At 40.5% G+C, this 25,653-nt stretch overlaps 1 protein-coding gene across 2 annotated transcripts in view; it reads left to right on the top strand.

The window, feature by feature from the left end:
* ADAMTS12 (ADAM metallopeptidase with thrombospondin type 1 motif 12) overlaps window positions 1-25,653 on the top strand; it is a 162,139-nt gene that overhangs the window by 120,703 nt on the left and 15,783 nt on the right. For both annotated transcript variants that reach the window (XM_056324413.1, XM_056324412.1), the window contains exons 15-19: window positions 1,870-2,114; window positions 3,421-3,562; window positions 9,837-9,963; window positions 17,042-17,252; window positions 19,160-20,308. In XM_056324413.1, coding sequence (XP_056180388.1) covers window positions 1,870-2,114; window positions 3,421-3,562; window positions 9,837-9,963; window positions 17,042-17,252; window positions 19,160-20,308 — 1,874 coding nt within the window. The remainder of the gene's footprint in view (window positions 1-1,869; window positions 2,115-3,420; window positions 3,563-9,836; window positions 9,964-17,041; window positions 17,253-19,159; window positions 20,309-25,653) is intronic.

Genomic DNA, 25,653 nt, shown 5'->3' on the forward strand with positions numbered 1-25,653 from the left:
AGGAGGTAATTTAGCTAGTCAAAAAAGGGAGGGCCAGGGAGAAGACAGGGTGATATTGTTGACCAGATGTTAACATGTATCACCAGACAGTTGCAATACATTTAAAAGCAGGTTTGTGAGCAAAAGCAGGTGATTTGGACAAGAACAGCTAGAGAAAAACTTGAAAGGATACAGATTTTTAGGTTATAACTGAGACAAGGTTTTTATACTTTGTGGTTTGAACCAATGTTATTCTAATTACACCTGAATAAAAACTACTGGAAAAAGACACCAAAGCCAAAGCTGTCAGGACATGACACAAGTAAGATTTTTCATGCTGTGTTAATTTGGCCCACTTGTGAATATGCCTTCTAATCAGGTCTTTAGTTACATGATCACACACTGTGTTCATAACACATCTCCTCTGCACTGAATGAATAGAATATTTGGGAGAATCATTAGACCTTGGTTACATACAACAGCCCTAGACCGCTCACTGAAGTTGACAGAAAAGTTTGGATTTCCACAGCCAGTCTAGGAAACTTGCAAAAGGTGACATCCAGAAAATTCTCCCTCTTGAACATCAATCAGTGGAGGGGAAAAAAACCCCACACGTACTATTAATCTAATTATGAGGGGCCTGATATAGACAGATCCTTTTTTGTACCATAAGCAATACATGACATTAGGACCAATACTTACCATCCCACAAAAAAGCTGCAAAATTCAGATGTTAAAGACTTCGGGGCACTTACGACAGCAGCTGGTTCTATGTCATGTAAGCACTTCTGCAGGGTGGAGAGTGTTGATGCTGAAGATCACTTAGTATGCCCAGTGTGGTTTATCTCACTTATGTGAGTGAGTAATCAAAGGTGATAAGCTTGTTTCACAAGAAAAATGAAGGGGCTCTGAGTCTCAGGATTTAATTCATGACCTCAGCAGTGTACGATGAGAACTGGGGAACCACACACGTGTTCCTATCTTGAAGTAAACCAGCATAAACTGCAGCTCACACTCCCAGGGCACCTGCTTGTAGAGCTGTCATCTATCCAATTTCTAAGGCCCAGCCAGGAGCAATAGCAAAATGCTATCTGAGTTTGTGTTCAAATTTCTATGTGGACATCCTATTTTTATCGTTCAGTAGCGACAGCAAGAGCTGTTCACTGTAAGGTGAAAAACAGAAAGCCTGATGTCATTTATTGCCTCTGGTGCAAACAAAATTTTGTAATAAGTGCTCCAGGTTCATTCTTAACACAGAAGTGAAAAATCTCATTACACATAGCTTTATACACAAGGAGCTGTTGAACTTCCTGATGAAAATCAGTAGTTTTTAAAAATGTGTTCGACTGATCATAGTAATTTGAGGCTTTTGAATAACCGGTATTTGTTGCAAAACAGTTGTGGACAAGTTAAATGACTTGAGAGAGAGCATGTGGAATTATGTACATGCCTATATGTTTGTGACAGATGAAAACATTCCTTGCAAATTAGAAAGACCTTTCCCACAACAGACTGTTGGCTTGCTGGGACTCCCTGGCGTTTCTTCAGATTATTCACATTGCAGTATGCCAGAGCCCTTGGATAGAGTTATGGAGATGCTGATGCTCATGTGTGGGGTAGATTTCCCCTGGTGCAGCTCAGATCACTCACCTCGGTATCCCTTCTAAATGCCACTGTCATTGCCTAAACACAATGCATATTCATATTCTCCAACTGATGCTCAAAAACCTGGGTTGTAAAGTCACACCATTAACTAGCTGAAATGCAAACTCTGTGATAGCACATTTGTATACATTTTCAAGCAAAGCTGATATTTTAATAGTCTTATACATAAGTAAAATGCAATGACATTATTGTTGTTTACCTTCATGAACCTTTCTTGTCTCTTAGGATATGTTGATATTGGGCTGATTCCGAAAGGTGCGAGGGGAATCAAAGTCACGGAAGTTGCAGAAGCAGGAAATTTCCTTGCTGTGCGAAGCAAAGACCCAGAAAAATATTATCTGAACGGAGGCTTTATCATCCAGTGGAATGGTGAATACAAAGTGGCAGGCACAATATTTCAGTATGACAGAACAGGGGATCTAGAAAATCTGACTGCTCCAGGTCCTACCAATGAATCAATATGGATTCAGGTAAATAGGAGATCACTAACAGAACCTTCTGGGTTTTGATGGCAGCAGAATGTGCTGGGGCTCTGAAACTGAGGCTGGAAAGATTATAAATCACTGTTATTATCCTGCCTGAAAACAGATGTTCAGTATCGTAGTCTTATGATTTTTAAAGGCTGATATAATCCAGTGCTGCCTCTGCGACAGGGATCTTGCCACCTATAGTTGGTCAGTTCTGTGCCCAAACTTCCTTGTCTCCTGTGCCAGCTTAGCCCAACATGTGGCTGTGATGAGAACCAGACCCAAATGAAAAGTAACTATCAGAAAAAGGGAGCTGATGTCAGGCTGTGAACAGTGAGAGCTAGGGAAGGCTGTCAGCAGTAACAGCCTACACTGAGCAAAGAAAACACAGCGTTAGACAGATGGATTAATAGCTTGTGGTAAGTGAAATGGATCCATTTAGCATCCACTGAGGCTGCTCCCTTTTGTTTCTTCTGTGTTGCTTTATAGAGTCTTAACTTAAACATAACCAGCTTCTGTTAGTTCAGCAGAAATAGTTTTCAAAAGGCCCTTTTTTCTCTGAATGTATCTTTCCTGGCTTGTTTGCCTCTGTGTGTGCCACGCAATTAAAAGGAGTATTAGGGGTGTGATGAGAGCCACTTTAATGCTTTGAATGCCTGGTGAGAAGACACATCTAATGGGTGCTCAATCTTCACTGTCAGTAACAACGTCAAAGAAACAATTAGGGGGAAGAGTAGAGGTTCATGCTGAAATCTTTTATTCTTTGATGATGGTTTGCTTTTCTCCCTCTCATCAGCCAAATGGTAAATTTCTGGAGTGGCTCTTCTCCACTGGAATTTTCCTTCTTAATCCAGAAACACTGAAAAATAATATTAAAGCCATGTCTAATAAAGTCTGTCATTTTCTGACCTACTGGGTGTTTTGTAACAGCTGTTTCAGAAGGGTAGGGAAATCAATTGATAATGGTGATAGGAAATAGCTCTTAATCAGCAACGCGTTTGGCAGTGCCTTGGATGGACTTTGCATGATCTTTTCTTGCAGTCAATTGGATACCAATAATGCTGCCCCACTTATTCCCACCTGTGCTTGCAAAAGTGCATGGCAAACAACTGTGTCTTAGAAAGACAAATGTATGCCACTGTCGGCACACAAATGGAAGTTTTGCCAGTCTGCTTTTCTGAACTGTTATTAGGCTTCAAAATGGGCAGTTTTAAAACCTTGCTGTTTATTCTGTTTTCATGCTTTGAAAGCTTTGGGTCAGTAGATTATGAAAATTGTAAGTAATTAAATAAATCACTCTCTCTTCCAGCTACTTTTTCAAGAAACTAACCCTGGAATCAAGTATGAATATACTGTACGTAAAGAAGAAAGTCATGAGAATGAGATTGGAGAGCCAGAGTATTTTTGGCAGTATGGAGACTGGACAGCCTGCAGTGTTACCTGTGGAAGAGGTAATTCCTCACTTACCTTTCCTATTACTGTTTGTCTTCATTACTGGCAAATGTCATCTTTAAGTTTTCCAGACATCATCCTCAAAGAGGTCAAGTCCTTTAATCTGCATTTAGTGGGAGATCAGATGGTTACAATAATGTATTTTGGCTTAAAGATAAACTGTTATTAAATGATTTAGGGCAAGTAGGTTTCTAGAACAGCTGCCCTGAAATTCCCAACGTCTGTGAACCAAAATGAAAAACTGCAGTTTTCTTTTCCTCATATTTTTTGTCAATATTGTTCACAACTCTACTTCCCAGAAATACTAATTTATGACCTACTCATTTCCCTACTGAATCTTTCCAATATCTTAACTACAAAAAATATTGTCCTTATCTGTCCTGCCTTGATAAGCAACAATGCTTTTTGTGCGTTTCTCAATAATTATTTTATTTAAATCAGTCTTGAGGACTTACATGTCTCTGCCACTCTCAGTACAGTGGCTTGGGAGCAGCTGCAGTTATATTGTTCTGTGCAGCATGTTAAACCAGACAAGCAGAATGATGACCATGAAGCAAGATCTAACAACAGGTCTAGAAGTTTGCCTGTGTTAACACACAGAAAATGCTATCAGGAAAACGTTCTTTAAAGTAGTTAACAGATCGATGAGATGAAGTTAATGCTTGCAGTAAACCAACAATGATGATAAAAAGACTGAAGGTTTTTTTACAAAAGTAAAGGTTTTCATCCATCCTTTGTGGGAATCATTTTTGAAAGATGAGAAAAGTGTTGTGTGTGAAAGGAAGTCTGCACATGGGAGGAAGAGATTGCAACCTTCTGTCTGAATTAGTTCCTGAGTTTCAGTGGACAGAAGATCCCTGGAGATAGAACGGGAACCTTTTTCTTTGAATATCTGTGTGAAAACCATACAGAACAGTAGAAGATCGATGTTACAGCCACTGGACAAACAACTTGAAATAAAACTTTTCTCTTTCTAATGCTAGGGTATTGTCAGTGGGTTTTGATAATTACTGCTTGCTTTAACTACTTTCCAGAAGGAAAGAAAAAGACAAACAAATGTTGTAACAAATCCAGCTGGAAGTCTAGAAGCAGCAATGATTACAGGAGTTAACAATATTTTAATACTTCCTGTCAGGGAAGACACTAAAATAAGGCATTTTCAGTGATTTGAACAAAGGGCATTGTATGGCCTTAATTCTAGAATATTAGAAGAATTGTAGAAGAATAGTGTAAATTACCCCACTCCCCAAAAATATTTTGAGATATATATAACGGACATACTATAGAGATGTTTGTACATCCATATATATATATATATATATATATATATATGTGTTTGTGCAAATATCTGTGTGGCTTGGGTTTTGGTGTTTGTTGGTGGTTTTTTTTTTGAGAAGCGTCTCTCAGCACAAAACAGTGTGTGCTTTCTGTTTAGCCAAAAAAAAACCAACCCGACATTTTCTTCAAGTAGGTACCCAAAACAAATGTTTTGCTTAATTGCATGCTGTCTGCTTTAGTTCTGATACCTAGTTGTGAATAATGCTTAATATAACAATTGGCATGATAACAAAAAAAAAGGGGGAGAAAAGTGTTATTACACTGTTTATTATGTTGTTTGGGGGTTTATCTTAGATGAGCTGCTTTACTTTTCCAAGAACTTCTTTTCACTAAGTAAATTTGTAACCCTGTGTACTACCTTTTGGTCAAAGAACTGTGTGACTTGGCTTTGGTTTCTAACTGCCACATGGATTATTTAGGGGCCTTCAGGCCCCTAAACCAAACGTGTTTGGGTTTTTCCCCCAGTTTTTATTTAATAAGTAGCTTCCCCTGTTTGCTGTCTTTGGGCTTGTAATAAATATTTCTTGAGCTTATTGGCTTTTTCTTTGGATAAGTAGATATATGTTTCAGGCAAGATTGTGGACTTATTGACATGAGTTTGCAGGGGAGCAAAGAGGTGCATCACAGTTCAGAAAGGACACAGAAACCTTCTCAGTTCTCTGTATTCCTTTGTGGACAGAAGAAAATGAACAGAACCTTTGGTCTCTTTCCTCTGAGTTACATACATTTATAAAAGTAACTGAACAGGTCTAAAGGAGGGTGTAATCGGCTAATACATGATGAAGTCAGGGTATTGTTGCTTGTTCCCTGCCATGAAAAAAGGGAAAGCCTGGCACAGAGATTCAGTGCATCACTTGAGCCATGAGAGCTCTGATATTTGTCTGCAGTTTTCTGCAGGTACCCGATGCTTAATCTGGTTGTGCTCTGGGCTGTCTGAATGCGGGCCAGATGTATTGTTCTTGTATTAGCTTGGCACTGAATCTGAACTAGCTGGCCCTCCTAAGCACCACACTGGTGCAGTAATGTAGCAGGTTTACGCCCGGATGATCAGAGAACAAACACATCAGTGAAAATACCTGGAGTTTTGCTGCATAAATAAAGGGCATAGCAGCAGGGAAGGTTTATTTGGAAAATGTTAGCTCTATGTCATTATGGAAATTTGGAAACTCTAGAGTCTTGCTACTTTTAGCAGGGAATATGGGCATGATTGTTGACCTAGAACCAGAAGGTCTCACACGGTGACGCATTGTTGTGGTTTGATCCCCATTGTTGTGGTTTGATCCCCCGAGCTCAGTTCAGGAGCACGAGGCAGAATAAAGGCAGAACTGAACATTCCCAATGTTGCTGGATTAAGCAACATACTTTTCTGACTTCCACAGAACTTACTTCTGGCTTTGAATGATGAGATCGATTTTATCTGAAGGTACAGTCTGTTCACATTTAGAATTTATTGATGGCAGTAACAGACCTGTTGTGCCAAATTCCAGGCGTTTGAAGAGTTTTGAAAGGTTTGCAAGATGAAGTAGGCAAGATCATGTGCTATGGTTGTGCTGCATGACAAGTCGAAAAGTTGCATTTATTTAGACTAATAGTAGTAAAATAACCTTCAAGGAATTCTGCAGTTATTATGTGGTAAATAAGAAACCAGTAGTTTTTGAGGATGAAAGGGAGGGCCAAGAAAGATAAACTAACTTTGATGGCCACAACCAGCGGGAGAAATTGATCCTTGCCTAGAATTTTGTTCTCTTGGCAAACCTGGACCCACCTAAAGATTCAGCATAGGGCCTGTCATCATGACCAATCAATATGGTAGCAGTACATCCAAGTGCACTTTGGCCTTCTGTAGCCACAGAGATAAGGACAATGCAAACAAATGTATTCTGGAGCCAGTGACTCAGTGAAGCTGAGTTAGGGAGTGACACATGGGACTACAGGCACAGGAATGGATTGATACAGGAAAGCGTCATCTCTCCTGAGAGAAAAAATACAGTTTTGTATAATACAGCTCCTTATCCAGGGAACGTACCTGGAAAACATGCCAATGATGACTAATATCTTTGTGGAGTGAAGCTGTCCCTTCTCCCAGGGCAGCTCCATGAAGATATTTTCCAAAGTGTATTCTTGACCTCAAAGTAGCACCCTGACCCTTATCCTTCCCCAGCTCCATTGCAACTGAGAAAGAGAAGATGCAAATGTGCTTATGTTTTCCTTCATTTCCTTCATGTTCCGTTGTCTTTTGTAGTCTCAAAGAGTGGGTCTGGCCAGTCTACAGTAACACCTTTTAACAGGGATAAAATACTGTCTGAAAAATCAATGTTTTCTGTAGCAAACGTACCTAATACTGCATGAAGGGAAAAGGGCAACACATTGCAATACCTGATATTAATTTGCAATGTAGAGTATGGTTCAGTAATTATATTGCAGTCCATTTCATGGCAAACAAACACTGAAGGGGATCATTACGGTAGAAATCATAAGTCTCACACTGTCCTCACTGCAGGGCAGTTTGACTCTTTGCCTGCCATTTGCTTTATGCAGAAGGGAATTGCTTTGCAGTTAGAATGTGTGTGCACTGGCCTACGTCCTGCACCCTGTGGCCGAGAGCTTGTCCCTCCGGAGCCTACTGTCAAGACAGCATGTAAAACCCTCAAGCTTTTTTATAGGAAGATTAATTTAAATGACTCACAGAGTAGTTTCGTAGACCAACTACCCATTATTCTTTCTTTACATAATGGTCAATTAGAAATTACAAGTATAAATCCTTCATCCTTATCTAAAGGCTTTAATCATGTTTTTAGAGCTGCCTTTGAGTGGCATTGAATGTAATAAGAAGCAAAGCACAGCACAGCTGCAACTAAGGGAGAATATTAGGCAACCTCAACAGTTTACTTCTCCATAGATAACATCAGTAATTGGCAAATTTTTGAAGCTTTGCAAAAGGGCTTAACTGTTAAGATTTGTTTGGGGGTTAATTGTTATGTGCCCTCTAAATCCATCACAACTGCTATCAGGGCAACTTTGCAAAATTACCTCCAGATGTTCCTGAACTGAAATGTGGTACTAAACTTGTAGCACTGATTTTAGAAAATGACGGTAACTGTATTTTCCTTCACTACTATGGGTCTAAATACTATCACACCAAGAATGCAAAGGTTGGCTCTTGTGTTGTGTACGTAACTTGTGCATGCACTGAATATAATTTGTTCATTCAAATCTGTTTGACAATTGCTAGTCCTTGTTCACAATCATTAGCCCTTGTTCTCGTTGGGGACTTCAGCTTGCCACATGTCTGCTGGAAATACAGCACAGCAGAGAGGAAACAGTCTGGGAGGTTCCTGGAGGGTGTGGAAGAGACCTTCCTGACACAGCTGGTCAGTGAGCCAGCCAGGGGAGATGCCCGGCTGGGCCTGCTGGTTACAAACAGGAAAGGACTGGTGGGTGAAGTGGTGGTCAGAGGATGTCTTGGGCATGGAGATCATGAAATGACAGAGCTTTCAATTCTCTGAGAAGTAAGGAAGGGGGTCAGCAGAAGCGCTGCCTTGGACTTCTGGAGGGCCGACTTTGGCCTGGTTAGGAGGCTGGTTGACAGAGCCCCTTGGGAGACAGTTCTGAAGGGCCAAGGGGTCCAGGAGGGCTGGGCAGTCTTCCAGAAGGAAGTCCTGAAGGCTCAGGAGCAGCCTGTCCCCATGTGCCGAAAGATAAACCAGGAGGAAGACCAGCCTGGCCGAGCAGAGAGCTTTGGCTGGAACTCAGGGGGAAAAGGTTTATGACCTTTGGAAGAAGGGGCAGGCAACTCATGAGTACTACAAAGGCGTCGTGAGGTTATACAGGAAGAAAATTAGAAGGACCAAAACCCAGCTAGAACTTAATCTGGCTACTGCAGTGAAGGACAATAAAAAATGTTTCTATGAATACACTGGCAACAAAAGGGGTGCTAAGGAGAGGACACCATAGTAACAGTGCTGTTAGTCCCTTTGCTTCCCAGGAGAAAGATAAGTCACAGAGATACTGTGACCTACCATCTGCATATTAATTGCTGTGAATTAATAGCACAGTTAATTTAATGGGAGTTAAACATGTTTCTTCAGTCTTTTTAGTCCTTGGGGTTTGTTTGGGCCTAATGCCACTAGTTCAATGCCTCTGTATCAGTCTAGCTACAACCTTTCAAGCTGTAATACTGCAATACTAGTTTTTTTACACTGTGCAGCACAGAACCTACCTCAAATTGGTGCAGAACTCTGTGGAAAGCAGGCCCCTGGAAACCAGCTTTCTTTAGATTCCCACTAGAGTAATGCAGTATTTTGGTTCATGTTCCTTTCTGTTAAATGGGCGGGAGTTTTTTTAAGTGGAACTGTTAGGAAATAACCCAAATTGTATGTATGGAATGTCTCTGTGTGTCCCTCTAGCACTGTGGTTTGCCTCTTGTGATGAGTGTTGTGTATTATTTATTTAGAAGACAGATCTTCTCCCTCATATTATGGCATCATCGTTTTCAGCCAGGTTTTGTACCAAAACATCTTAAAAGTAGAGTTCAGCATTAAGAGTCACAGGGTTATAGTTTTGCTCATACACTCCAGTTTGTATTCTGCTTAAACAGCTTTCCCAGAAGTACAAATAAAAGATCACCTTGCTGTGAATAGCCTGATTTGGCTGTGTTTCCTCTTGCCTGTGAGTAATCTGAGAACTGTTCATTGCCCTTTAAACCTGATTCCCAAAAGAGCTCTGCTTAACACCTTTTCAGCTCGATTAAAGGATGCTCATACCTGACTTAGCTCATCCAGCAGAACTGACCTTCACAGCTGTTACTGTATTCTGGGATGTGGAGTATAGCCAGTGTGTACTCTTTATCCTAGAGGATTTCTGCAGCTCATTCCCATGATCCCTGATCCTACAGGGATTACTGTTCTGTTATTTTTTTGTGTCTTGCTCTTGCAGGGGTGCGGCGCCAGATTCCCCACTGCATGCGGAAGGGAAGTGGAGTGATCAAAAACTCCTTCTGTGACCCAGCGACGCAGCCAAACGGGCGACTGAAGAAGTGCTATGAAAAGGACTGTCCACCCAGGTAACAGATATTGGGAGGGCTCCAGTAACATTAAATAGCAGTCTTATTCAAAGAAAGATGTTGTTTCTGATACTCCATTAGTGTGTCGTCTATGGCCTGCCATGGTGAGAGCTCCCAAGCATTTCAGAGCAACACGGCAGAATCCCAGTAACAGAAAATTTGGAGTGAGCTGCCCTAAGAGGTTACCAATGCAAGTTACTGAGCAGTCTGTGCTGAAAAAGGCAGAGAATGGTCCCTTGTCTGTATAGGTAATCTTTTTGTTCAGTTCAGGTGTGCCTGAAAACAGTGCAAATTCTTACTTATTTTAACAATCTTATTCCTGTCTTACCTTGAGTGATAATATATTACTGTGTCTTCCAAAAACTAACTTGAAGAGAAGGGTTTTTAGCCTTTTGATGCTGTTTTTCAATATTTTTGATACTCCTTTGTCATTTTTTTGAGGGATGATGAGTGGAAATGCTTGTTTCTATAATTATTATACCTTCTTTATGACAATTATTGTTTGTCTCTTTTTATCATGTCCCTTCCTATTTTTTCCCTTCAGCAAAGCGCAGCTTGCTTCATTTTGTGATCACAGAGGAACCATTTTTTCCATTCCCATAACTTTATTTTAATTCATCTTCATCTCGTTGTTTTTCTGTTGTACAATGTTAGCGAGTAGGGTAAGGAAGGCTAACCACAGCCAACATTCCTGGTGACAGCAGAACTGTGGGCTTGTAAAATAGGCACAGATTTGCTGGAAGTGGTTAATATTGGCTTTGGTTTCATGGTTTAGGTACTGGAACATCATGCTTTTGTCTTGCATTGTCTTTGGAAATTATCATGTTGTTCACAATGGTGTACCAGTCTTTCCCTAGCAATTTAGTTAAATCAGAATCAAATCAAAGTCATTATAGTGATTCCCTTAAAGTGTATTGCATTACATTGCAAGCAGTGAATTTCACGAAGCTTTTACATAAAATATTCTGCATGGCTGTTGGTTTTATTAGTTGTTTCCAAGTATCTTCACAGCAGTGTATGATTCTACCTCTGGGAATTACATCTTTGCGGTAGCAGCCTCTGTAAATGACTTAAAAGCATAAACTACCAGCATTATATAATTCTTCGTGGACTGGTAGAAAATCGAATTGACAGTAGATCAAACTTACTAAGTAGTTGACTAGTTAACAGCTGAGGCTACCCGTATGTGGCGGTGTCTTTTGTTTATAGCATGTATAAACTGTGCTGTTTATTCCACAGTTCCAAATTAGCGCAATTTATCTGATTTGTTCTAAGTGACTGCACTATTCAGACCTGCTCTTGAAAGTAAGCATGCAGAATTTGTCTCATTGGACAGATCACAGAATTATGTGACTTGTCAGCCAAGACCTTCTGAAGGCCAGGCAGAAAAGTTCTCATATACTGCCTGATTGATGTTTATCAAGTTCATTCTGCACTGCAGAGGAAAGCACTAGTTATCCTTCTGAGGACAGCAAAATACTGACAAAATGCAGTGCAGGAAACACATATGTATCTAGTTCTAAAGTCATGTTGTATATTTCTTTTTCTTTTAATAACAGAAGAGTCACTGTAGTAGTTTGACCAAGGGTCTGAGTCCCTGTTCTGGCTGCTGGCAGGGCCTACCTGCTTAAGGAAGAGTTAAGACAAGGCAAGCATAAATTATATCCCTTACTAATACTCTTCCAGCTTCCAGCTAGTTTTAATTTCAGGCATTTCCAGAGGCTTTTATGGCTTGTCTAATCAGTAACCTCCAATGGACCTCTGTTCTTAAGCACTTGTCCAGCCTCCCTCTACAACCTTGTAAAACTTCTGTCATACACAACTTCCTCTGCAAGAAGTTCCACAGCTTTAATGGCTACTGTGTGAAACACCACCACGTCTCACTAGTTTGTGTTGGTGGCCCTGAGATCTTCTGTTGGAAGAGATGACCGTGAAGAATGAATTCCTGCCCCCCCTTCCCAAGCCCTTCCTTTTGTAGATCTTGTCTCTGTTCCAGGCTATAGTCCCAGCATGGAATATAGTTGGTATTTGCTTTCCATGGCTTGTGTCACACTTAATCCAGACAGATGGTTACACGTCTTCATTTGAAAAGCAAGACATCACTTAGTGCAGTTTGTTAGCTCTAAAGAAAATACGAATGTTGGAGGAGGGTGTGACTGTCCCATACAGCATGATACAGGATAACTGAGAGATCATGTGAAGCTGCTGAAAGCAAAGTGTTCTGTAGAGAAGTGGATAAATTCTGTGCTAGCTTTGAGGACAGTGCTGTTAAACACAACACTGCAGGGAGCCTTTGGTTACTGCTGCAGCCACAGGACTGAAACTTAGATGATCTCACTCTTCCCAACAGTGAACGAGGTTCTTTATAGAAACATCCTATCTAAAGCAAAAAGGATGTTCTTGCATAACCCTCCCTCCTATGATCTGCTGATGGAAAACTTACTACGATGAAACTAGCTACTGGACTACTACATCAGAATTAGCTAATTTATCAGACAGTAGCTACAGGCAAAAAATAACCTTACTCTAATATTTGTGACTCTCACAAACAAGATCTTATTAATTCATTTCAGGAAATTAATTACAAACTGTTTAAATTACAGGCTTCTGAGAAGTCCAGGTCTTAACATTCTTGTTTGTTAGCTGATGTAGTTTACATTTATTTGTCCCCATACTTTCTACTAAAAGAATCTGGAGCAAAACAAATAAAATATTGAAAATGTTGCAATGCATGTATGCCATATGTTGACTCAGAACAAAATAAAGATGGCTGAACAGTTGACAGTTACAATGTCGTGCAGCCACTCGTAAAACTTGGGTGATATTCCTTAGCAGGAGTGCAACGAGACTGTAGTATAAATGCATGGGTTTTTTCATGTTATGCTATGGAATATGTTTTCCAGTTATATGTTTCTTTGGTAGGCAGGTATTTAGCTCCATAGGTGTTAATGATTAAAATCAGTCAATACTACTTGAAGAGTAAGATTTAAATTACTTAGGTGTTGTGAATAGAAGTTTTGCTCTTTCCAATTGCCTGAAGCCTTTTTAACCTGACTACCCACTTGAACAGAGTAATCATAAACAGATTATTTTACAAGTACTTGGTATCTCCTGCTTTTTATCTGCTGTTCCCGTATTATCCTGCATCCAGACTGCCTAGTAGACTCCAGTAGCATAGTAAGAATAGGAAATCTTGTTTCTGTTATAATACACAGAATGAAAATCAGTATGCTGTTGGTATCTGCAGTGCCTGGTGCTGCACAAACACATAGTAAGAGGAGACAGTCTGTCTTTAGGTGTGACACAATGGAGTGGGAGGGAGGGAGCATGTTCCTATGGGAACAACAGCCCCATAGGCATGAATATAGCAAACTTTGGTTCCAGAATCCCATTTTCAGCAGGATCCATGCCTCACTGAGCACACATCATCTAGGTATAGATGAGGAGTGTGTAATGGCCAAGACTGTTGGGCCCTGCCTTAATTGTCACAGACGCTGGAAACTCGATGTGGGAGGAAAAGAGATAGGTCTCATTTAAGGCAGCTGAATGCCACCTGAGACAATCAGATTGTCTCCCTACCTCTGTCCCAGGCTGGATTGCTTAACAGCTGAGCACTCACAGCTGCAGTTGAAAACTAACTGAGGTTATGCTTTCACCAGACAGACAGCTGTCTAGTTTGACAGCCTCAAGAAAATCAGTGCTCACACAAATTAATTACCCAAATCATGCATTTTGCTTGTTTGTTTGTTTCTTACCACAATCTTTCCATGCCATGCCTGCCTGTGGAGACAAGAAAGTCCTGTCACTTTGCAGGGACTAGGTGATGCATAAATATTTGAGAACTACACAGTGTCTGTAGCGTAAATGCCATCAGAAACCAGAGGTAGGAACAAGTATTGGATGGTGGCCCCCATCAGGCTTCAGTTTCCACCAACTTGTCCCAGTCTCTCACCACAATCAGCACAGCTAGCTACTGGTTTTCTTCCCCATATCCTTTTTTCTGCCAGGCATCTCTCTGTAAGTGTGATCTAAAGAAACCCTTGTTGGTAATGTGCCCAAGGCTAAGTCTGTCTGGCAGCACCCTCCGCTCTTTAGCTTACAGCTGGGAGGTCCGACAGCTTGGTCATTTCAGCTTTGTCATTTATAACCTGCCCAAGGCTAAGTCTGTCTGGCAGTGCCCTCAGCTCTTTAGCTTGCAGCTGGGAGGTCTGACAGCTTGATCATTTCAACTTAGAAGTTGCATGTTTGGTTCTCAGATTGCTGTGTTAATTCTGGATGTGTGCTCAGCAGTGACTTCCAGTTTTGGTTATGCCTCTGCCATGTGAGGAGACAGCAGAAGCTCCAAGATAAACAGTTTGGCAAAGCAGTCATGCAGGTGCTGCTCCCTTCTGTGTGGTCCAGGACCTGCTTTGGAGCATCCTGTACCAGAACAGACAAATGAGTGGTAGATGTTCTGCTGTCCTTGCTTTGCCTTTTTTCCTCTCTGGCTGGGATGCCGCAATTCAGAAGTGCTCAGTAAGTTTCTCATGTGTGAGTGTTTAAGACATGTAAATGTACCCTAGAATGGAAATAGGAAAATGCACCATCAAAAACTCCAGTTACTGATAAGAATAAACTTCCAGTCAGAGCAAGTTTTTTGAAGTGTGTGTGGTAAACATGGTGTTGGGCAATTAACTACTTGAATTACCAGTACTGTTGTTACCTGCACTGAATGAAGACCTCTATAGAAAAAGTTATATGACTAAGTGCAATTTAAGATTGACCATGTAGGTGCAACAGGATAAAATCCTAATTCTGTGATTTCTTAACCTTGGAGTACCTTACTTTCTTCCATGATGTTTTAAGAATGTTTTGCATGCAGTAGTTAATCATGCACCATTAGTGCTGATCAGGATAGGTTCTACAGCAAGCTCTGATAACATTGCTAGGAGTTTGGTATATAAACCTGCAAACTGCTGAACTCTCACTTGGAGCCATTTGAGAATGGTGAGGGAGGGGGTTGTCAGCTTAGCATGTCTGTGGCTTGAAATATGTGGTATGATTTCATTAAAATTAATGGGGCAATTCACATACTTAAGTTGCATTCATGCTGAAGTGTCAGCAATTTACAAGATATTAGGGATGATAAAATTGAAAAGAAGGTGCAAGAGATGAAAATAACCCTGAAATGGCTTGATTCAGGTTCATTTTTCTTTTTTTTATTTCTGTGTTCTGCTGAGGTGTGCTTACTTTTTCTCTTTAACCACTTGTTAGTTTTCCTTTGCTGTTTGCAGAAGCCTGGAAGAGCAAGAAACAATCCAAAGAAAGGCAGGAGAAGGAGAAAAAAATTTTCTTTCATTACTGCAATGCCCAGAGACCTTTCACAGGGTTGTGGTGGCAATGGGCTGCATTCTAGAGCATGTAGCGAAACCGTATGTGCCCCAAAGGTTTTCTAGGGTTATTTACAAAGAAATGCAATATGTATACGTAACTAAAGAGAAGGAGGGTAGGTGTAAGTAACCCAGGGAAGATCAGGTAGTTACTCAAGTGAGCTATGTGCATAGCTTGATTGTTCTGAGTAACTATTATTTTTTTTAATGATTAGGAATAGATATCAGTGCCTTCCACATCAGTGATGGCTCATTTGCAACTGAAGTATAAATTAATCAGAAAACAGAGAAGGAACATGGAAACTACAGAGGAAAGAGGAGAGGGATTGTCAGGAAACTGAAGAAGACAGAAATGCAATAAGATGGGAGACAAAGCAAGGAGCAAAACCTATTATAAAACTGGACGTTGAACTTCTGAACATTTATCAGAATGGGATTATTTTGCTCTAAGTTCATTGACCTGAAAAGGAGAAAAATGTAGTAGAATGTTGTTGGTTGTAAGCCAAACCTAATTTTTTCTGCCTTTCTGTCTAGAAAGATATTTTCTAAACATATCACTGTTTTTTTCCAGCTCAAGGCTTTGTCGTGACCTGCTTCAAAACTCAGGAACAAGTAATACTGTCTAGGAGCTTTTGTGGCTTAAAATTCACAGCTGAGCCAGATTACATACAGCAGCTTGGAGCTATGTTCTTGCCTAGGGCACTCTTAACTGGAAAGAAGACTTTCCTTGGTTTTTTTTTTTTCTAAAAGTATAAAGGTATACATCTTTAGGCCAATGTCACAGTTGATGCCAGTGCTTCTCAAATAGTACAAACACAGAAATTTTTGCCCTCCTTTCTTATCGTGGCAGGCAGGTATGCAGATATTAGATCCACTCTGGGTCAGCATGAGAAGAAATAGGTGGATGAAGCTGGGTAAGGTAAACTGAATATAAAGGGGATGGCTCTTGTCAGTAAGGTGTTTTGCATTGGAAACTACTGCACTAGAGGAAACATTTATCTTTCATTTGGTGGAACATTGCATAGCACGCTACAGAAGATCATCTTTAATTAGGAGACAAACACTTAAGGGGCTCATTTTTACTTCATGAAGGAACAAAGGATGGAGAATTCCAGCCTAGTGCAGGCCCAGAGACTAGACCTAGAGGTACAGCACTGCAGGGCACGGATCCCATGTGGGTGCACACAGCATAGCTCTGACTAGCCTGGTTTTTGGAGTTGTTGCCTTGCTGCTTCCCCTTCTGGAGGTAACACAGGGCCCGTTTGAGCACTTGTGCAGTATTGCCTGCATAGACGTGTGTGAGGGGACTTTGTCCACCTCTGTGCTGTCATTACAGACCTTCCAGTGATTCCCATTTGTTAACTGTACTCAGGTAGCAATAAGCAGATAGAATGGAGCAAATAGCTTATTAAACTTGTTAGCAGTTCCTCAGATTTGGATTTGAACCAACTACTCAGTGGATTCTTATACATTGTAGAAACATAATACTCAGTGCCTACTTCCATCTGGGAATCAGCATCTTTCAGTGATGGGCTGGTACTGGAGCACAGGGTACATGAGAAAGCTCAAGTGACCTGGACTTAATATGAAAACCATATATCTGAATCCAGATTTTAAATTACTGGTTCCTTTTCTTGTAGTCTCTGACCTTTTCCTTAATGTGCTTGTGATGGATTGTTTTCTGATGTTTCTTACCCCCATGTTTTCAGATGGTGGGCAGGAGAATGGCAGAAATGTTCAGCCACGTGTGGCCCAACAGGCCTGAAGAAGCGAACCGTACTTTGCATCCAGACAGTGGGATCTGATGAGCAGGCACTGGCTGTTACAGAGTGCCAGCACCTGCTTAAACCAAAGACCCATCTGTCATGCAACAGAGATGTCTTGTGCCCATCTGACTGGACAGTGAGCAACTGGACTGAGGTAAATTCATGTCAGCTGTAATATTGAATTTTTTTTTTCAAAATGACCTATTATATTCAGCAGAGAAGACCAATGACCTGCTTTTTTGCCCTTTTTTAATTTTTTTTTTTTTTTGCTAACATGTCTTCCAAATCATTTGTGCAGAAGAATAAAAAACTACCCTGCTTGCTGACAACCTCAGCAAGTGTTGCCTGTTAGCTGTTTCTAGGGGTTTGGCTTGCTGAACTTTTGGGATTGCAGAACAGCATGCTTGCATGCTGAGAAGTTTGTAATACACTGTGTAATACTCATTACTGCTGTGACCAGGTAGGGGGAGGCTCTGTGTCATGTCTGTAAGCCTACAAAGAAGCATTTTTACATTCTTTATATTCGTATCTCTTGCATTAATAATTCTGCTGTTCTTCCCATAGCATGCAGCCTTTTTCCTTCTAGTGTTAATCTGAAGCTCTAGCAAATGCTAGAATATCTTTGTATCCTTTGGCAGTTAATTAAATATTGTGCAGTAATTTCACTGGCAGCTGATGGCCTGCACAATGTGAGGTCGTCAAAATGATGACTGCAATATACTGAATTTGTTTAATATACTGCAACATATTCTGCAATGTTTGTTAGTACTAGCAGGGAGCACTCATTTGCTGTGCTTTGTCATAGGTTTTAAGCTGTGGAAGGACCTCATGTCTCTTAGCTCTCTTTAGATTAGGATGCTGCTATCTACAGGTGTTTCACAACTTCACTTTCCACTGAATGAAGGCATAGTTCAGGGTCCCCAACATGTGGAGCGATCTACTTCTCCATGAAAACTAAAAATGCACTAAAATATTTCTTGCGAAGTGGGGAGAAGCAGGGTTTTAAGTTATATGAAATTTTAGAATTACTTTATTCTGATTCTGTTGTAGCATGACTTGCTTATGGTTCACCTCATAAATAGGTAGTTTAGTTACCAGTGTAGTTGACAATCATGACAACAAATGCACAAGAAATATTTTCCATTCAGGTGTGAATAAAAATGAAGTTTTTTTCAAAACTTCCAAGTCCAGTGATCTGGATGTGGAAGTTGAATGCACCATTAGCAAGTTCGGTGATTGACCACCATTGCCCTCTTGCATCCTAGAAGACTTCCTCCATTAGGTTGTATGTAACGTCTCCTTTCATACTCGACCAGTCATCCAGCTTTAGTACCTCAAACCAGAGAAGTGTGTTGAAATTCCAGATAGTCCTCAGTGAAGTGACAGCTACCGAAGGCATGGCTGTGCCTGTGGGGCTGAGTATGAAAAACATCATGGGAAAACCGAGTCTTCTTAGCTTTCAGCACCCATTATATACACAACAGTGTTCCCAGTTATATAGAAGCCAGATAGGTTAATTACATTCAGTAGTCTGTAATTTAGGAGAGGCATGCTAGCAGCCCTGGCAGCATGTGGTGGTTACACTAAGACTGAATGAAAAATTAATTTCATAAAGTCAACAAGGATCTGTGAGCTGCATGGATGATCACAGCAGGTTTGTGGCACTGTGTGTAACCAGCACTGCGCCAGTCAGGTATTCTTTTGTTGGCAGGCTTTTATTCTGTTTTTTATAACCCTGGTGGAAAAGGTATTGGCTAAACAACTTTTGTGATTCACTGAAGAAATCAAATTCTAGTATATTACTTTCATGTTTTGTCTTTATTGTATAGTCTTTTTTCACTGCTGTTTCCCCAAGGTGACATTTACTGTTCTAAAAGTTTGGAAGGAACTCCATGATAGTAGAACATAACTAGAATGAAAGGCTTGTTCCTCAGGAAAAGCATGGTCATTGATTATAATGATGCTTCTTTATTATAAACAGATGCCATTTTATACTTATTTTTATTGATATGTGCAGCAGAATGAAGAGGGGAGGTACATTTAATTCTGTTTTGTTTGCAGTGTACTGTTACATGTGGTGGTGGAGTAAGGACTCGTAACGTCACTTGTGCCAAAAATAATGATGAGCCATGTGATACTTCAAAGAGACCAAACTCGAAGGCCCTGTGTGGTCTCCAGCAATGTCCTTCTGCTGGAAGATTTCTGATACCTCCACTAGCACCCAGAAGAGGAAAGATCATAATCAGAAAAACAACTGCTAATCCCAAACAGAGTCCTCCGCACAGAATACCCATACCAAACCCAAGATCCCATACAACAGCAAAAATACCTGAGCCTGAAAGTGTAACTCCCTGGTTGCCTACGTCCTCTGGTTTGGGTAATGGTTCAGAAAAAGAAGGAACAGTCAGCAGAACATCACAAAATAATTTTGCTGGGCCAAGTGATGTTTACAATTATCCAGTCGTTTCTACTGAAGATAGTTCACATCTAAATAGTACTTCACGGCCTTTTCATAATAGCTTAACTACTGAAATTATAAGGCATGCTGAAGACATTTCTGAAAGTGAGCCGGTTTCTACTCTAGAGAGTGAGGTGCAAAGAAGTGAGGACACTCCTGTCTCCTCTTTTACTAGTAATTTGGTAATAACTTCCAGCTATGATTACTTGACTGAAGAATCTGATGACATTGATGGGTCACTTGGAGGCAGTGAGAAACCAGCTGATCTCCTTTACAGCACAGAACTCAATCCTGAAATCAGAACCAGGAGCACAACTCTAGATACTGACTCTCCTGTCCTTCAAAATGAGAGTGTAACTTCTCAGCCCCTCCCAGTGTCTCATCACCAAGACCATTCTATGCTCTCCCCTGTTAGCAGAGCAACACAAGGGTTGGCATTTCCAACAACAGCAAACTATATCAGTCTGCAAGTTGATGTGCCTGTCGTAGAAGTAACTACCCCACAGGCATCAGTTACAGTAATGCCCACAGTGCTTGGTCATGTGCCAAGAGACCTGACTGGCAACAGAAGAGAAATGAAGCTACCTGACACCGTAACCACCAGCACACTATCATCAGCTCTCAAGCATGGTCTCAGGAACCAAAGTCCAACATCTGAGGTTGTTTTAACAAATGTCACAGAAAGCAGCCACCTAACAACGTCCAACAATTTGCCTGGTGATGCCTACTGGATAGTAGGCAACTGGAGTGAGGTAAGTTATTTTTAACTCATTAAGTAAGTGGAGAGTATGAACAGCTGTCTGCACCTCTGATGAGGAAATAAAGCTCCTTAGTTTGTCATGATTACCTGAAATGAGTGTCATAAAAACAAATGAACTACTTCTCATAGAATTATTGGTAATTTGGAATATCTAATATTAGATTGTTTACATTATAGAATGTGTCTTTATTTATTAATTCTGCAAAACTGTCCATATCTGGATGGTGAAATTGTAAGACACCAGCTGGTCACAAGTCTATGGGGTCTGATGGAATTCATCCCAGAGTACTGAAGGATCTAGGAGAAGTTTTAGCAGGACCCCTGTTGATCATCATTGATCATCTCTCAAAGGTCTTGGGAGTCTGGGGAGGTCCCTGGTGACTGGAAGCTAGCCACTGTTACTCCAGTTTACAAAAAAGGTGTGAAAGAAGACCTAGGGAACTACAGACCTGGTAGTCTAACCTCAGTTCCTTGGAGAATTATGGAACCAGTTCATACTGGGTACTGTTGAAAGGCATTTAGAGAACAGTGCAATCATCAGGTGCAGTCAGCATGGGTTCACAAGGGGAAAGTCCTGTTTAGCTAATTTTATGTCCTTCTATGATAAGGTCACCCACCTAGCAGATGAAGGGAAGGTGGTAGATGTAGTTTTTCTGGATTTTAATAATGCTTTTCATAAAATCCCTCACAGTATCCTTCTGGACAAGTTGTCCAGCTGTGGTGTGAGCAGGTTCACAGTTTCTGGGTGAAGCACTGGCTGGATGGCAGGGCTTAAAGGGCTGTAGTGAATGGAGCTACCTCTGGCTGGTGTCTAGTCATGAGAGGCGTTTGTTCATCAGGGCTCAATTCTAGGGCCAGTTCTGTTCAATATTCTTATCAGCTATCTGGATGGGAGTTGAATGCACCATTAGCAGGTTTGGTGCTGATCCAAACCGGGATGTATGTTGACTCTCTCAGGGGACAGGAGGCTTTGCAGAGAATCTAGATAGATCGGAGCATTGGGCAGTGATTAAGGGGACGAAGTTTAACAAGTCCAAATGCTGGATTCTGCTCCTGGATGGAGTGACACGGGGCACAAACCGTGAGAGGCGCGGCTGGAGAGCAGCCCTGCAGGAAGGGGTCGGGGTGCTGGGGGCAGCCGGCTCAGTGAGCCAGCAGTGCCCGGGCAGCCGAGGGACAAACCGCATCCCGGGGGCACCAAAGGCAGCCCACCCCGCCGCTCAGAAGGGGCGACGTCCCACCGCATCCAGCGCCGGTGCGGCCTCACCCCGGGTGCTGTGCGCGGTGCTGGGCCCCGCCATTTCAGAAGGGTGTGAAGGTCCTCGAAGGCGCCCAGAGGAGGGCAACAGCGCTGGTGGGAGGGCGGGAAGGCATGGCCTGCGCGGGGCGGCTGAGGCTCTGGGCTCGTCTGGTTTGGAGCAAAGGGGGCTGAGGGGCGACCTCGCTGCTCTCTGCAGCTTCCTGGGGAGGGGGCGTGGGGAGGGAGGTGCTGATCCCTTCTGCCTGGGATCCGCTGACGGACACGCGGGAAGGGTTCAAAGCTGCGCCAGGGGAGGCTCAGACTGGACGTCAGAAAGCACTTCTTCACCGAGAGGGTGGTCAGACACTGCAACAGGCTTCCTGGGGCGGTGGGCGATGCCCCAGGCCTGTCAGTGCTTCAGAGGCATTTGGCCAATGCCCTTAGTAACGAGCTTTAACCCTTGGTCAGCCCTGAAGCGGTGTCAGGCGGCTGGACTAGATTGTTGTAACTTATTCTATACTAAACTGTTCTGTTTTATAGTATTGTACTGTATTGTATTGCATTCCATTCTGTTCTGTTCTGTTGTATTGTATAGTATTCCATTATATTCTAATGTGTTCTGTTCTGTTCTGTTCTATTCCATTCTATTGCATTGTATTCTGTTCTGTCCTGTTCTATTCTATCCTGTTCTTTTTTCTGTTCTGTTCTAGTCTATATTCTATTCTGTTCTATTGTATTCCATTCTGTTCTATTCTATTCTATTCTGCCCTGTTGCATTCTATTCTATTCTGTTCTGTTGTATTCTATTCTGTTATGCTGTATTCTGTTCCATTTGATTCTGTTCCTTTCCATTCTGTTCTATTCTATATTCAATTCTCTTCTTTCTGTTCTCTTTTGTTCTTTCTGTTCTATTGTATCCTGTCCTGTTCTATGCTATTCCATTCTATTCTGTTCTGTTCCATTCTGTTCTGTCCTGTACCATTCTGTCCTGTACTGTTCTATTTTGTCCCATTCTATTCTACTCTACTCTACCCTATCCTATTTCTATTCTATTATATATTCAATTATCTTCTGTACTGTTCTGTTCTGTTACATTCTCTTCCATTTTATTCTATTCTACTCTGTTGTGCTCTATTCTATTGCAATCCATTCTGGTTTATTGTGTTCTGTTCCATTCCATTCTGTCTCATTGTAGACTATATTCTGTTCTATATTCTGTTCTGTTCTATATGCTATTCTATTCGATATTCTGTTCTATTCTACATTCTGTTCTGTTCTGTTCTGTTGTAGTATATGTTCTGTTCTTTTCTATTGTATTGTATTCTGTTCTGTTCTATTCTCTTCCATTCCATTTGGGTCTGTTCTATTCTCTTCCATTCCATTTGGGTCTGTTCTATTGTGTTTTGTTCTATATTCTATTCTACTGTATTGTATTCTGTTCTGTTCTGTTTATTCTGTTGTATTTTGTTCTATTCTACTCTATGCTCTTCTATTCTGTTGTGTGCTGTTCTATTTTATTCTATTCTATTGTATTATATTCTGTTCTGTTTTGTTCTAATTTATTTTATTTTATTTTCTTCTGTTCTATTCTGTTCCCTTCTGTATTCTATTCTCTTCCATTCTATATGCTATTCTGTTCTCCCCTGCCCTGCCCTTCCCTTCTTCAATTTTCTTCTGTTGTATTCTATTATATTTTGTTGTGTTGTATTCTATATTAGATATTCTATAGAATATTATATATTCTATTCTATTGTTCTATTCAATATTCTATTCTAATGTATTCTATTGTGTTCTAATGTATTGTATTATGTTCAGTTCAATTCTATTCTGTTGTATTTTGTTCTTTTCTGACCCATTCTGTGTTCTGTTCTGTCACATTCTATATACTGTTCTATTCTATTCTATATTCTGGTCTCTTCCATTCTATATTCTTTTCTGTTCTGTTCTATTGTATTCTATTCTGTTCTGTTCTCTTCTATTCCATATTCTGTTGTATTCTGTTCTCTTTTGTTGTATTCTATTCTGTTCTGTTGCGTTCTTTTCTCTCATTTGCATTCTCTTCCATTCTATTTTGTTGTGTTCTATGGTGATCTGTTCTGTTCTATTTTCTTTTCTACGTTCCGTTCCATTCTGTTCCAATGTATTTCATTGTTTTCTTTTCCGTTCCAATGTGTACTGTTCTGTGTATGTTCTCTTCTGTTGTGTTCTAATATTTTCTGTTCTATTCAGTTGTGTTCTATTCTGTTCTGTTTTGTTCTATTGTATTCTGTTCTGGTTTATTCTGTTCTGGTTTATTCCATTCTATACTGTTCTGCTGTTCTGTCCTCTTCTGTTTATTCTATTCTGTTTATTCTATTCTATACTGTTCTATTGCATTCTGTTCTGTTCTGTTCTATTCCCATTCCATTCCATTCTGTTGTATTTTATTCTGATTTTTTCTGTTATATTCTCTTCTGTTTCGGTCTCTTCTGTTCTCTTGTATTCAATTCCATTTTTTATTCTATTCTATTCTGTTGTATTCTCTTGTATTCTGTTCCATTCTATTCTAATCTATTTTATTCTGTTCTATTTAATTATATGCTACTGTATTCTATTCTGTTCTATTCTATTCTATTATATGCTATTGTATTATATTCTGTTCTGTTCTATTGTATTCTCTTTGGTTCTGTTCTTTTCTGTTTACTTCTGTTCTGCTCTATTCTGCTCTATTCTGTTATATTCTGTTGTATTCTCTTCTGCTGTTTCCTATTCAGTTCTTTCTTCTGTTTCTTTCTGTTCTGTTCTGTTTGTTGTGTTTTATTCTATTTTGTTCTCTTGTGTTTTATTCTGTTCTCATCTATTTGGATTCCATTCTGTTGTATTCTGTATTCTATTTTATTCTGAAATCTGTTCTATTCTGTTCTACATACGCTTTTCTAGAAGTACTTCTTACGTTGTAGATCACAGCAAAATTTAAGCTATTGAATGAATCCTGGAGACACCAAGTGAATACACTTGCATCTCCAAATTTGTACATAATGCAGGTTTGCCTTAGATGTGCTGTTGTGTTTTCACCTTCACTTACATATCATTTCTCTCTGTGTGTTCCCTAACTTAGTAAGTGAGCAGGGCCATGTAAGTAAGCTAGGTTTACTGCTGTCTAAAGCACATTAATACCACAGGTAGTTACAGTTATTTTTAATTGGCTGTTAATATAGCAGGGTTTTGTGGTGCATTTCTCTTTCATCTCACCACCAGCATTTGTATCCACCATTAAGCAAATGTCTCTGAACTTAAGAGTAGTGTTCAGCCTGGTAAAAACAATTTAATCTAGAAAGCAAAGATAAGAATATTAGTGCAAGTTTAAACTGGTATATCTGGGGTTCATCATTTGTCCAGTACATGCCTATGGGGAGGCATTGTAATACGGAGTCCTGCACCTTTTGCTTGAAGTTTAGGTTATTGTATATTGGAACTGGGTTGTAACAGTGGTAAAGTAGAAGTACTTCGTTTTGTTGGTACAGAAGATTGTCAGGCCAGTGGTTATGGTTTTGCAGTAGTATTTGGATATAGCAGCAGACATTTACAGTGTTATACGACGTCTTGTTTGAATGTAGAAATTATTTTATCTTTGTTAATGGCTATCCCCAAATGAACTTTTTAATGCCTAAAGGTAATGAAATTCAATCAGAGCAGGTTTTAATATCCAGTAATGCTCACTTTCAAAAGCACTTTCTGTTTGAATAAGTAAAACAAGTACAGCTTACAGAGACTTTGAGAAGTTTCGAGGTGTAAAGCATTTGGAAGATACTCGGTCTGAAAGGCCATTACTTGTCCCAGTGTCCTCTAATCCCTGGTCATTAGTGAATAATTATTATACTTGGGTAACTTCTACTTTCCCTGCAGGAGCAATGTAGTTTACAAAGTTTTCTATGGCCTTGGAGAAGTGCTTACTCTTTTATGTATGTAGCTATTGACTTCCCTATACAAATACCCAGCACCAGCCTTTTCGATGGTTAGGTTTCTATGCTCTTACCTTGTTGTGTCCTGAGACAGCAGTTACTGTGGGGTCAGGGCTGGTGAGGGAGCTACCACCCAATTCTGGCAACTATATAAGA

Source organism: Falco biarmicus, chromosome Z, assembly GCF_023638135.1.
Source record: "Falco biarmicus isolate bFalBia1 chromosome Z, bFalBia1.pri, whole genome shotgun sequence".
In the NCBI taxonomy this organism is placed as follows: Eukaryota; Metazoa; Chordata; class Aves; order Falconiformes; family Falconidae; genus Falco; species Falco biarmicus.